General features: G+C 38.4%; 3 protein-coding genes and 1 pseudogene across 3 annotated transcripts in view; 2 read left to right on the top strand and 2 right to left on the bottom strand.

Annotated features, from left to right (window-relative positions):
• plbd1a (phospholipase B domain containing 1a) overlaps positions 1–14,176 on the top strand; it is a 522,382-nt gene that overhangs the window by 107,433 nt on the left and 400,773 nt on the right. The window lies entirely within an intron of this gene.
• The window catches only part of LOC147845398 (NAD(P)(+)--arginine ADP-ribosyltransferase 2-like), a 150,921-nt gene that overhangs the window by 43,834 nt on the left and 92,911 nt on the right, over positions 1–14,176 (top strand). The gene's annotated exons all lie outside the window — the stretch shown is intronic.
• Positions 1,596–2,755, bottom strand: LOC147845401 (interferon-induced very large GTPase 1-like; annotated as a pseudogene).
• Positions 2,631–14,176, bottom strand: part of LOC147845402 (interferon-induced very large GTPase 1-like) — a 32,503-nt gene continuing 20,957 nt past the window's right edge. Inside the window, exons 4-5 of the mRNA XM_087243476.1 lie at positions 11,278–12,590; positions 2,631–6,592 (exon numbers count right to left, since the gene is read on the bottom strand). Coding sequence (XP_087099602.1) covers positions 2,774–6,592; positions 11,278–12,590 — 5,132 coding nt within the window. The 3' untranslated portion in view covers positions 2,631–2,773. The remainder of the gene's footprint in view (positions 6,593–11,277; positions 12,591–14,176) is intronic.

A 14,176-nucleotide genomic window follows, 5' to 3' on the forward strand; every position in this document is an offset into this window, starting at 1 on the left:
TATCAAAAATATTTCCTACCATTTTGTCAAATTGCTGCATTTTTATCACAGTTTTATAAATAATACAATTACTTTGAATTAGAAATTAGGACTTTAAATTCTTAGAATAAAGAAATCAAGAGTTCAGATGCCAAAACCTCAAACATTTTGAAATAGAATAGAAATGCTAATTTTATAAGAAAATATTAAATGGCATTTAGAGGTTTTTGCATCTAAACTCTTCAAATATGTAAATATACTTATTTTTAAAATAATTTTTTTAAATCATAATTTTCTTTGGGAAATCTGTTAAAACTTGATTTAAATAAAAAACTGAAACCTATAGGCAAATAACAAACCGGCTGGCGCATTCAACCTTCCTCAGTGAGAATTTAACCATTTGAATAATAAGATAAATTAAAACATAATAATAATAATCCAACTTTTGGTCTTTCAAACCAACTGAACCCCCTTGGCTACGCGCCTGACTATTTAATTTAACTTAATAAATTGTATGAAAAGAAGACTTATTGATCATTTGTTTTAATAGCAGTTAAATAATAATAGCAATATATAATACATATAAAAAAACAATATTCATTCATTCATTCATTCTTGGCGGGGGTGTGGGGGGATTGTATTAACTCGTCCCCAGTCCCCACTAATGTCAAGTGCAAACCTACGCCCTTGGTTTCAGTCGTTGTTATGCAGTGACATGCAGTCAAATATTTCGCCGAACAGTTCTTAGGAATGCGGGGACACGCAGTCAGATATTTCGCCGAACAGATCCGCCACTTTTGGCGCTCATAAACAATCATAAAGCCCTCGTGCTGCAGGAATGAGGAGGTCTGCTGAAGGTGCAGCTGTCGTGCAGTGAGGAGTTCTCATCGTTAATAAACTACGGCAGTTTGCGTTCACTGAACAGTAAGAATTACACTACACTACAAACAAATTGGGCCAAAGCCCAAGTGAACCTCGCTCAGGCCCACCTCTTCCAACCGGGCCAGGGCCGGCCAAGAGAACCGTGCCTGAGCCTGATTCAGCGCACTCACACTTCTCAAACGATCCGGGAAACGGGCCTGGGCACGGTACAGATGGCATAGTGTGAGTAGGCCCTTAATCTACGCTTATATTAAACTTACTGTATATGTAGGTCTCTTATTCTGATTTGAAAAACAGGAGAAGCAGAGAGACTGAAGACTGCAGTAAGATGTTTGTACATAGTTTTTTATAACTTTTTTAAGGACAGGCTGTATTGTGGTGCCAGTGTCCGTACACTCAAACAATGGTTATAATTGTAAGACGTGGCTTTGCATCAGCTGTGCAATTAGATTTAACTATGGGATACAGCTTCGCCATAAGTATTCCTATTACAGATCGAACAATCATAGGCGTGAATCAAAAAACTGCTAACTTGTAAAATTATAACCCACACAAAAAACTAAATGCACAATTACAAACAAATTCCAACATGGAAAGATAATGAGCATTAATCAAACATGAAAACATTAAAAATTACATTGCGCTCAACTGAAACCTGATTTCAAAGCCACCAAGATAGTTTCGTCCGCTCGTATTTAAAACTTCACTCTGGTTTCCACATTCTGCATTTACATTTCTAATCGATGGTGTTCAGGTTAAGCTCTGTCTTGTTAAATTAAGACAAAGACAAGTATTTCACATACTGTTTACTGTTTATAAAAGCTGTTGGTCTGCCATTTTATGATTGCAAATAAAAGGTCATTTTAATAGATGACATTAGCTGTATTCTTCTAAACTCTGTATTGCTCTAGCTTTTGTGAGCTCTCTCCATTCATCTGGTATCTTACCACACCCTTCAAATGTTTTATTGTAGGATTTTTCCAGATCTTTCTGGAATCTGCACACAAACCACTTCCAGTAGGGCAGTTCAGAGAGATCAGGAGTGATGCTCCAGTGTGCATATTTAGGACCTCCTTTTCTGTTCTTTAAAGAAGACTTTGTTGCCTGAGGAATCTGTGTAAAAAGATCGATCACTGGCTACTGCTGATGTGCAGATGTCAAGAGACAAGTTTGTTGTTCCTGCATATGACTGCCCATTCAGTCCATGAATATGGTGAAAAGCAACACTGTGGTCTCCATGATGGTTTTCTATGGTGTTTGTGCAGGTGGCTTTACAGAACGGACACTGAACCCAACAGCACTGACAGAAGTAATCAATCAGCAGCTCGTCTGGTTTCTTTCTGCACTTTTCCAATTTTAAGTCATCAATGCTGCTGAACCCATTTTGCAGTTCTAAGATCTTTTGTTTCAGACCTTCACATAAAATCTTCTTCAGAAAATCAAGGTCAGTAATGTCACTGAGATCTATAGACAAGGTTTTTTTAGTGAACTTGAGCTCATCTCTGAGAGTTTCGGTGAATCTTTTCAGCCACATGTCTGCATCTCCCCTGTTTCCCTTGACCTCCTCTATTGATTTACACAATGCTGTGGTCACAGCCTCTACTTTGAGCATGAGATTGTTTCTTAATGCAGTGAGCACCTTTTGCTGTTGCTGATCGATGAACTTATTGACTTCACACATGATGAAATGTTTGAAGTAATCTCTGGGATCATTGATGTACTTCATGTACTCTTCAAAAATCTCCCTTTCTGCAAGGGTTTTCAGGATGTGTTTTTCCAGTTTTGATCTGTTGCCATTGAATGCTGGTAAATCAGACCTCATCAGGTCTGCCAACTCAATAGCAGTTTTGTTGTAAACTGCATTTAAGATGGAAGATTCAAGTTCACTGCACATGATTTTAGCAAATATGGTTTATGTTGTTGTTGCTCCTTTGCAGAAGTTCTTGAAGACACTGTAATACTGAGGTTTCTGCCGCTCAAGATAAATTCGTGGATCATTTGCATTCTTAAACTCATTGTGAAGTGCATTAAATGTGTCATGTGCTCGGTCACACACAAACAGACAAAGATCTAAACTGAACTCCTTCTTCAGCTTATATTTCTTGTTCTCAGTATGAAATTGATTGATGTGTTCTTGAACACATGCTGTCATGTCTTGAATATAGCTGTGGTGGAAGCCTAGATGTGCTCTCTGAGTCTGATCAAGTATTTTATTGGTCTGCTCAATGACATTGCTGATCAGAACCGTTACTGAATTATGATCTTCAGGTAACAGAAAATCGTTCTGCGGTTCATCCTTTTTTGCTTGATCATTTATTTTAGTAAAATTGGTAAAATACTTAATGTTTTGCCTCCTAAAAGCAGAAAAACGTGAAAACATAGACTTCTGTTGGACAGGCTCTTTTCTTTGTTCTTCCTGCACAGAGTTTGCCTCTGCCTCATTAGGAGACTTTTCTTGATCAGAGAGATCTACGTTTCCTTTCAGCATAATGTAACGTGAATAATCACCTAGACGGTCAATCGATTTGTAGAATTTCCCCTGTTTTCTCTCTTCCAAAAGAATCAATTCATGATTTTCTGACAGGATTTGTGTAACGTCCTTCCAAAAGTTGAGCTTTTTCACTGTAGGAGCGTCTTTGACCAGTTCTGGGATCCATGTGCTCCAAACTGAGTCAAATTCATTTGTCATTTGTTGTTCATTCCTTTCATTGTTTTTAAATTGCAAAGCGAGATCTTTACTCAGACAGAAAAGCTTATTTTCATACTCTGTCTGTTTGGCATCCAGGTTTTCTCTTGCCTTTTTCTGTTGAATCACTTCATCCAGTCTTCGCTTTGCTTTCTTTATGAGATCATCATGGAGGTCTGTAATTTTGGTCTCAAATCTTGCTCTCCATTGACTTAGAATTTCTTTGTCTCTGTCTTGTTCAAAAAATGTCACCAAAGAACTTTGTACTGCTTCTTTTGTCTCATTCATATCAGACAAAAGGTCTCTTTCATTCACCTCATTTTTTCCATTGGCAATTCTATTGTGGAATTTTTCTTCTATTTTCAACATCGCACTTCTGAGTTTCCAGGTCCAGTCACTGTACTTAGTTTCCAGCTTTCTATACACTGCAATCTCAAGAATGTTTTTGAAGCTGAACACAAAGTTTTCATTCAGAAGAGCTTTCCACAGATCATCAACACGTTCTCTGAACTGTGAGAGAGTAAGACAGCCAGATTTTGAAGCTTTTGAGAGAATAGTGTTTTTTAGCTCCTGAATATTCTCACAGTAGTTTGAGTTTGGTGGAGCCATTGGTGGACTGCCCTCCCAGAGCTGAGCAAAATACTTCACATCATTCTGAACATCAAATCTAATGACATCATCAAAACATTCTGCACATGAGTCTTCCTCTTTAGCAGCAAGTTTGGTCATCTCATCCAGTTTCTCCAGCAATCGTCTTCTTCCCTCCATGTTTTTCTCTCCAGCTGTGACGTCTGAAACATTCTGATGCACAAACACACAACTGGGATTCAGTCTGACCTTCTTCATCCTCAGGAAAGCCTGAACAATAATCTGAAGAATGTCCTGCATCTCAGATGGGTTTTCCCCAAAGATGTTGATCAGTGTCAGATTTGCAACACCAACAACAAATGTGGCCAATTCATTGTCATGATGTCTTGTTGATCTTCCAGCCAGTTCTAGAGCACGAAGACCCTCAGTATCAACAACCAGAATATAGTCACAGTTAATCTGTGTTTTCATCTCCTCAGACACTTTGACCAGCTGCATGAAAGCTCCTCTGGTGCACCTGCCAGCACTGACGGCAAACTGGAGTCCAAACATGGCGTTCAGCATGGTGGATTTCCCAGAGCTCTGAAGCCCTAAAACTGACAGCACAAAGACTCTGGTCTGGTCTCCCAGTTTCTGGATGAGTTTATCAAAAACAGCAGAGATCCAGACCAGAGGAACATGAGCAGCATCTCCATCCATCAGCTCCAGTGGAAACCCAGAGATCATCATCTCTGCTGCGAGACTCGGGAGAGAAGAGAAGTGAACCGGCAGATCTTTCTTGTTCTCCTTCACAGATGAACATGATTCATAGATCTGACCGATCTCCCTCATGATGTGCTCCAGACCAAATGCTGACCCTTGAAGATCCTCAGATATCCTCTCAAGTTCAGCTTGTTCAGCATTGAGTTTCTGGGTCTTTAAATGTTCAGATTTCCTTTTTTCTTTCAGTTTTAAGATGTTTGACCATGTTTTATCATATCTGTGATGTAGAGCACATAGATTGGCTGATGTATGTTCATCCAGTAGGATTCTTAGCCATTTAAGGAAAAATAACTTTTCCCATTCAGAATTTGACATCATTTCTTTTAAAAAGAAATTCATAAACTCACAGATTTTAAATGTATGCTGCTGTTGGCGAATTGTGTTCATTTCTGTTTTTTCCCGACTTATGTTCATTTCTATTTCAATTCCATAAGGTCGATGTAGTTCTTTGTTCTTCTGACTCCACTGATGCCACAGTCTCCCCTGATGAGGCAGAAATGATTTTTTGATTTCTGTCAGTTTTTTCTCCTCCAGTAAACTTATCATCTGCTGTGCTGCTGCTCTTCCTCTCCTGCAGTCTTCATCATCTTCCTCATCTACTCTGATGTCTGGGTGTTTGGACACATCTTCAAGTCTGAAAGTGGAAGATGATTCTGAGAGACAATCACTTATTGCTTTCATGAGTTCTTCAGATACTTTTGACTGATTTCTGTCTTTTAGACCGATCTTATATTTACATTTCTTCATTTCAGTAACAGCACATGTGTCCCCAGAAAGAAGGCAAATAAGTGGCTTTGAGTCCTTGTATAGGTTTTGGATCTTTTCTGCATGTCTGTCATTTCTGTCTGGTTTTAAAAGAAGCACATTGACTGAGGCCATCTCAGTGAGCATCTTCCACTGTTTCTCGTGGTCTCCCGCATCTCCATGTAGATTACAGAAGGCCACACAGTCACTGAATTTGTCTGTGTTTCTCCCAGAAGGGCAGAACCAGGCGATCTCCACCACTCCATCCATCAGGACTCTGGATCTGCTGCTGCCTGGGCAGTTCCTGTGGAAGAACGTGTTGTGTTTGTCATTGATCAGACTGTTCATCAGCTGAGACTTGGATGAAGACACAGAGCCAAACCTGAAGAAAAACACCATTGGAGTTTGTGCCTTGTAGATGGGCTGGGTTTGACTGATGGTTTCATTGTTGGTGTTTCTGATCTTCCAGCTCTTGTTGATTTGTCTGAATGTCCAGAGAGGAAACTCAATCTGTTGTGTTTCTGGATCAGGAACAAGCAGAGGCAGAGCGAACTGACACTGGGACAGTTTAGTGACCATCAGCTGCTTCAGGAAACCATCAGCACAATGAAACACAGCCATCTGAACATCCATTGGATGAATTTGCTCAGATTGAGTTGATCTTGTGTTAGACAAAGACCGAGCTAATATATGACCACTGTCACCTCTTTGGTGTATTTGATTCCCTCTGGTCTCATTGACTCTAATGCATCTTGCTCTGTAGTCCATCATCAGTAGTTTCTGTATGAAAGTCTGAATCAGCTCCCCTTCTGCATAACAATCAGGAGACCTTAATGAATGTTCAGATAACTGAAGAACATCTGCAGCTCTCAGGTTGTATCCTATTTTAAGGTGAAGTCTGCAAAATAGATGTTGTATTCTTTCTGCTCTGATTATGCCTTTGTTTTCACCCTGTGTAAAACAGTAACGTAAACATACCATATATTATTTTTAAAGCAAAAAGAACTGTTAAAACATTCCTTATGAAAAACAAACACAGGTTAAAATGGAGTGTTAATGAAGAGGGATCATACAGATCAAAAGTTCACTGTGGGGTACCACAAGGCTCAGTTCTTGGTCCCTTACTGTTCATGTCATATATGCTACCGCTAGGTGATATCTTTAAAAAAACATGGAGTTATCTTCCACTGTTATGCTGATGATTCACAACTTTTTATCTCCTCTCAACCTGATAACTTGTATGAATTTACGAAATTAACAGATTGTACAGCTGATTTTAAAAATGAGATGACTAATAACATCTTATTACTAAATTCAGATAAAACTGACGTCTTGCTTATTGGGCTCAAAAACCTCACACACAAAAACCTAGAGCACTGTCTAACCCTTAACAGATTTTTAGTTCAGTCCTCATCTTCAGCCAAAAATTTGGGGGTGATTTTTGATAGCAGCCTGTCATTTGAAGGCCAGATTTCAAGCATCTGTGAAACTGCATTTTTTCATCTTAAAAATGTTGGCAAACTTCAAAATATGCTGTCAATGTCTGATGCGGAAAAGCTTATTCATGCTTTCATGACCTCTTGATTAGATTATTGTAATGCGTTACTAGGCGGTTGCCCTGCTGGCCTAATTGACAAACTTCAGCTGGTTCAAAATGCAGCTGCTAGAGTGCTTTCTTTAACAGAAATATGGTCATATTACTCCAGTTTTTTCATCAATGCATTGGCTTCCTATTAAATATCATATACATTAGAAATATTGATTGACTCAGAATAGCTCAGGAAGCAGATACACTCTGTCAGTGTAAAACTAGATTAAATGCACATCTCTTTGCATTACACATAAAACGCAAATGCTGCTGAAATCCAAATTCTCTAAAGGATTGTTAGTCTGCATTAATTAATTATGCTGCAATCGAAGCCGGAGACTTGAGACTTATGAATAGGGTTGGGTATCATTTAGGGTTTTTTCGATACCGGTGCTGAATCGATTCTTTTAAAATGATACCGGTGCCAAAACGGTGCCTGAACCAATACTTTTTAGCCACAAAATGATGGTGGATACCTCTACAAAAATATTTTATTTGACAATTTTTTTTTAATCATTTTAATAGAACAATATAATTAAAGTTTAATGTAAACATCAATTCATATTGTATTAAATTAATACATTTCCTTTGATCATTTGTTGGTTAGCATGAATTTGACAAGTAACGTTGTACTGGTGTAGGAGAACACCTCTCTAACATTCAAGTACATCAAGGCAGATTGCTGCACCTGTAAACTTTTAACAGACAGGTCTACAGTTGAAGTCAATTTATTTTGTCCTCCCATTCATTTATAATAATGTTTCTGAAATTTTACAGTGTTTCCTAAAAAATAATTATTCTGGAGTCATAATAATTCATATTTTTTATTGTTTATTTCGTGAATAAAAGCAGTTTTTAATTTAAATAAAAATAAGGTCAGTATTATTAGCCTCCTTAAGAAATATTTACTGTAAATTTTTGATTTACACAACAAATCAGTTACAAAATCATTTGACTAATTATTTTAACTTTCGCAGTTAACTGATTAAAGGGTGACAAAACACCAAAACACATGTTTTGAGCTGTTGACAGTCGTATATGTGTCCCACACTGCTAAAAACACTATTAGGACACCTATATTTCACTAAAAAGTGTCAATTGGTTGTTTTTGCGTTATTTTAAGCAAATTCGTACTTCCGGTTTGAAACGAATTTTTGAAGCTGCGTCACGGTCATGACATAATAGCGTGTATTCCAGCGTGCAGACTGGGCGTCTGTGCCAGAGTGAGTCTTATTACGTCTTACAGTGTGATGCATTAATGCATGAGTAAGGCTTGGTTCAAACCAATCAGCGCGCTCTATTGTGCAACTTCATTAATATTCATTACTGTCACAGTGCTTAGACTAGAGACACACCACGTTGTGTTGGCAAAACAAGCGTGAAGTGTTGCTTTTATAGTTTGCTGCAGTCAAGTTTTGTTTTCATTTTCTCTCTGTGAGAGCTCAGAGTCACGTGTGGATTAACAGTGTACGCGACGCTCGACAACAATAACTTACGTGTCTAAGGAGGATTATTGTTTACCTGAGAGCTGTTCTCATCTGCAAACGCTGAGATCCAGATTCGCTTGTAGTCTCCTCTTCATAAAGACGCGGCTCTAGTTACTGGTGATTGTCCTGTCTCTACAGATTTGGTAAGTGAGCGACCAGTGCTCTTTGTTTATTCAGTTTGTTCGTATCGAACTAAGTTAACTATTGCACCAAGTGTAAACATGTTAGCACCACAACCAAACTTTAACCTTGTGTAGGGTTTTTACCGCATTTTGTGACCGGAATAACACACGCGGCTTTCTGACACTACCTGCCGTGTGCATCTAAGTTTCTGGGAAATGCGGAGGTTTTTTTTCTCTCATTCGCCGTGCGGTATCAAACATTGCATGAAAAATACACGCTTACAGCAGTTCCTCGAATCAAATATCTTGTTGTCACGAGGGGCATGAATGAATTCCCTGAATGAAAGAGCCAAACTGCAGTTAAAGTCCACCATTTAATAATTTGGCAAATAATTCGACTACAGATGTCCATTTAGGTTAAACACCGTCTGTGTGTATTTTGACTGAAACTCGCGCGTGCCCAAATAGACACTCCCACACCCTCCCACTTTTCCCCCTTCTCAACGAGGGGGTTTCATGGCCCTTTAAGTCTAAATTTGTCACCGACTCGGTCCCAGTCATTCCCCTCGCTGGCCAGCAGAGGCCGCCATCCCTGGACTTCTAAGCATTACATCATCCACCTAAGCTGATTGTGCACACACCTGAACTGAATCCCGTTAACGACCCACGCTCCCCATATAAGCCACACTCAAACACCAGATCACTGCGAAGTCTTGTTCAGCCACGGCCAACATTTCCGAGCATTATTCCCTGCCTGATCTTCTGTGCATTACCCCTGACTGTCTCTGACTCTGAGTTGCCTTCTGCCTGCCCTCGACCCACGCTTGTTATACGGACTTTGAACCACGCTGCCTGCCCACGACCCACGCCTGTTATACGGACTCTGAACCTCGCCGCCTGCCTCTGATCCATGCCTGGTAAATCACTCTGTGTCTGTCAGCCGCCAGTCCCCCGATCTTTATTGAATGCTGTTGATGTGAGTTCACACTTTAGTGCGTGTTGAATGTTTGTGTTTGAACTGTGTCTAATAAATACTGCATAATGGATCCCTCCGTGTCAGTCTCCATGTTACAAAATTACACTTATCTTAATAAAAGACTATAAATACTCAAAGGGACTTTGTCTGAATACAACTGTCTTGCAAAATAACTTGTAAAATGTTCTGCACTGACTGTCAGCATGGGGAAGATATAAAGGTAGACATTAGAAACAAGTTAGTTAAACTATTGTGTTTAAAAATGTGTTGTAAATAAATCCTTTGTTGAAGACGGAAATCAAAAATGAATGAAGGCAAAACTAAACGAGTTGAATATGACTTAACATGAGCGTAACTGAAAACTACATTTCATCAATGTGTTACATCTGTTCTTTGGTACTTGCCCACTGTTCGTAAATTCAAGACTGCATTTCTTAACGTTAAACTACGTACACTAGATTTCTGATTAATAATGGTCTCTGCATAGCCGAGGACTTACTAATAAAGTGTTAAAATCGCTATTGAAAACAGAAGTCTAATATCATCAACAGTGGACATTTTGATTAGTGTTTCACAACATGAACAAGACTGAAGTTTAATCTTTTTAATACCTGTGTCAATTTAGGTGTCAACGTCTGACAAATGCGAGGAACTGATCCGCGCAGCACCTTCACAGAGATAGCAAGTGCCGCAAAAACAGAGGGAGCGTGCATAAAGCAAGTGCCCGAGGGGCGATTGCTTGTGACATCTAAAGCACGTGAGAGAGGCTCTGCCCTTGAGCCTTCATATGTGTCATTAAGTTTGACATGTTTGCCCCTTACACTTTTGTAAAGACAGTTGCTGTGTAAGAATACTTGCTTGTAAAATACGCAGATTGGATGAACGTGATCACGCGTGTGGATCTGAAGAGTGTCGCTCTTGCTCACTGAAAACCGCTGGAAAAACCAGGCTGAATGTGTTGTACTGCGCGCGTTGCGTGCGTCTGTTTCCTAGCGACAATAACAAACGCCTGATATCGTCTGTCCGTCTTCCTCAAAGTAGTTTAGAATTAAATGTTTAGTGATGCCGTGACACAGCGCGTGTGCCTTTTTTCATGAACCCCTTACGTCTTTACCGCAGCACCGAAATTAGGCACCGAAATTCATACGCTGATTTAATACCGGTACATACCGGTTGCCAAGGTACCGGTGCTGTAATGGCACTGGGTTTCGGTATCCAACCCTACTTATGAAGCTGCGCAATGATGGATTTAGTCTTCATTGTTTGGACTTTCAGCAGTGAATATTAAACCACAATTAACTGAACTGAACTTCAACTCTGAAAACTGGACTTACACAGTTTCAATTTACTAGAACCACGTGAAGCTGCTTTGACACAATCTACATTGTAAAAGCGCTAGAGAAATAAAGATGAACAGAATATTAATAAACAAGAAACTGTTTTATATTTCTCTGAACACTCACCTGGTGATCGGTTTCAGAGCAGATTTTCTCCTCTTTCTCTCTGTCGTATTCCTCTCTCCACTCCACTCGTCTTCTTATCAGTTCTTCTTCAGGATGTTCTTCCAGCAGTTTCAGATTCTCTTCATTTGTCTTTTGTTGATCTCTCATTTTTCTTCCTTCTTTCAGTCTCTTCTCTGAATCCTCTAGTTGCTCTTGCTTCTTTATTTCTATTTTCTCTTTTTCTTTGATTATTCCCTCCATTTCTCTCTTCAGTCTCTGAATCTGATTTTCTTTCTCTTTTCTTCTCTCATCTACTTCTCTTTTTTTCCCCTCTTGTATTTGTTTCTCCCATTTTTCTCGTACTCTGCTGATCTGTGATTTATGTTGTTCTTTTCTTTCTTTAAACTCTTCTTCTCTTCTGTTTCTCTGTTTGTCATGACCGTCTCTTTCATCCTCTATTCTCTTAATCGGTCTGTCTGTCTCTGTCTCATATTCAGTTTTTGTTTTCTCTTTTGCTTTCCTCATTTTCTCTATTTCATTTCTGAATGTCTCCCGTTCTCTTTTCATCTCCTCTTTCATCTCTCTCTGATGTTTTTCTTCTTTTAATTCTCTTTTCAGTTCTTCTCTTCTCTTTCTCTCTTTCTCTTCCTGTAGGTTTTTTTCTATTTTTCTGACTCTGTCGATCAGGATCTTCATCTGCTGTTCTTGTTTTTCTTTCTCCATCTCTCTGAACATCTTACATGAGTAGAAACTTCCTCCGTTTGCCTTCACCATGTTGTCTATCTTCTTTAGTAGATCAGACACTTGTGTTCGGTCTTCAGGTTGATTATTGTTGAACACATGGAATCTGTTTCCACAAGTTTCAATCAGTTTTCTGACCGCAGATCCAGGTTTCAAACACTGATCAATGGTTTTCTTCTTTAGATCATCTCCTCTGGTGAAGAGCACCATTGTGAACATTAGAGAGTGTTCACCAAACGTCTCCTGGATGAACTTCACTGATGTTTCCTCCTCTTCAGTAAATCTCTGTCCTAAACTGAGCACGATGATGAACACATGTGGTCCAGGCAGAATCATGGAGATGCAGTGTCTGATTTCTCTCTGGATCTTCTCTTTACTGAGTTTAGTATCAAACAGTCCTGGTGTGTCGATCACAGTGATGCGTCTGCCATTGATTACAGTTGACTTTCCTTCACTCTCACTAGTCACTGACTCAAATGATTCTTCTGCTTTAAAAGCGTCTCTTCCTAAGATTGTGTTTCCTGTTGCACTTTTACCAACTCCAGTTTTTCCCAGAAGAACAATCCTCAGTTCATAATCAATATTTGTTGAGTCTGTAAAAAATATATACATTAGACTTAAAAGTTAAAATGTCTACTTTAGCAAATTCTGTATTTATGAAAGGGTTAAGATCTAGTAGACTGCCAGAGACCTCCAAAGTCACAAACTTTGCAGTCCAGAGTCTTTAATATTTTCTTTAGATAATTGTCATAACTTCAAGCTTGCATTAGTAGTCGACTAAAATGAAAATTTTAATGGTCGATATTGAGAAGTCATATGCCAGAAAGAGACTGATATATGTACAGTAAATAGAGACTTGTAGAAAATTGTAATGAAAATAAATGAACATTTATTATGCAAAAATCATTCCTCAAATATGCATATCTTTTCATAAAACCTAAACAAGATGATGTTTTCCAGTCCACTTCACAATGAAAGCTAGAAATTAATTTAAAGTTTAAATAATTTAGAGTTTAAATTCCTTTATAATGTTTAATCAGAAATTTCCACTGTGTTTGAGCATGCTTGCTGTAATTTAGTTTATTCTAAATGTTATCTTTAACCTTCAGTGAGCAGCAGAAATTATGTGACAGATTTCTAATTAACTAAAACACTAGAGATGCACCGAAATTAAAATTCTTGGCTAAGAATGCCAATTTTTTAGTACCATTACATTTATGGCTATGACTGTGTACTAAACTTACTATGATCGAGGTGTTTTTCTGCACTCTAGATTACATTCTGTTTATAACTTGTCAGGCATGGGATGCAAGCTTATGTGCCCTTTATTCCTCATCTGTGATCATTTAGAGCAGGGGTGTCAAATTCAGTTTCTAGACATTCCAGTCCTGTTTCAACACATGTAACTGTATGTTTCAAACAAGCTTAATGGACTCAATTAGTTTGTTCAGGTGTGTTTATTTAGGGTTGAAGTTAAAATTTATTTAACTTTCTATTAGTGGATTTACTTTCATTTTGATCTGATATTTTTGTATGTTGTGTTTTTTTTTTTTTTTTCTCCCGGTTCATTTAATGTTTTGTTAAAGGGTTTAAAATCATTTACTTTTGCTGGTGCTCTTGGCCGGCTCTGTTATTTGCTTGACCCTGTGTGCAGTAAAACCAACGTCCTGAAGTAATCACATTGAGTGTCTGGTAAAAAAGAACATTATAATTATTATTATTATTATTTCTGTTGTGGTTATTTGATTTCTTATTTTGACTTTGTTTCTTATGTTAGGAGCCATAAAGGCCTGGTTGTGGAGCAGGGAGGCCAGCTGCTGCCCTGCGCTGGTGTTTCACAGGGGGCTGTGTGGAGTGATACGGTTTCCAATATTGTGTGTGCAGTGGTTGCTGTGGGGTGAAATTTAAACTGGTTTACTTGCCATTGAAAGAAAGAAAGAAAGAAAGAAAGAAAGAAAGAAAGAAAGAGAAAGAAAGAAAGAAAGAAAGAAAGAAAGAAAGAAAGAAAGAAAGAAAGAGAGAGCTTTATTGCCAGGTATGTTTGCACATACGAGAAATTTTTTTTTTGTGACAGAGCTTCAACAGTGCAACAGATATACAGAGACTGGACAATAAACAGATAATAAATATATAAAAAAGCAGTAAGAAGTGAATGGAAAATATACAAATGGACAAGTGT

The sequence above is a fragment of the Danio rerio genome, chromosome 3 (assembly GCF_052040795.2).
Source record: "Danio rerio strain M-AB ecotype USA chromosome 3, GRCz13ab, whole genome shotgun sequence".
In the NCBI taxonomy this organism is placed as follows: domain Eukaryota; kingdom Metazoa; phylum Chordata; class Actinopteri; order Cypriniformes; family Danionidae; genus Danio; species Danio rerio.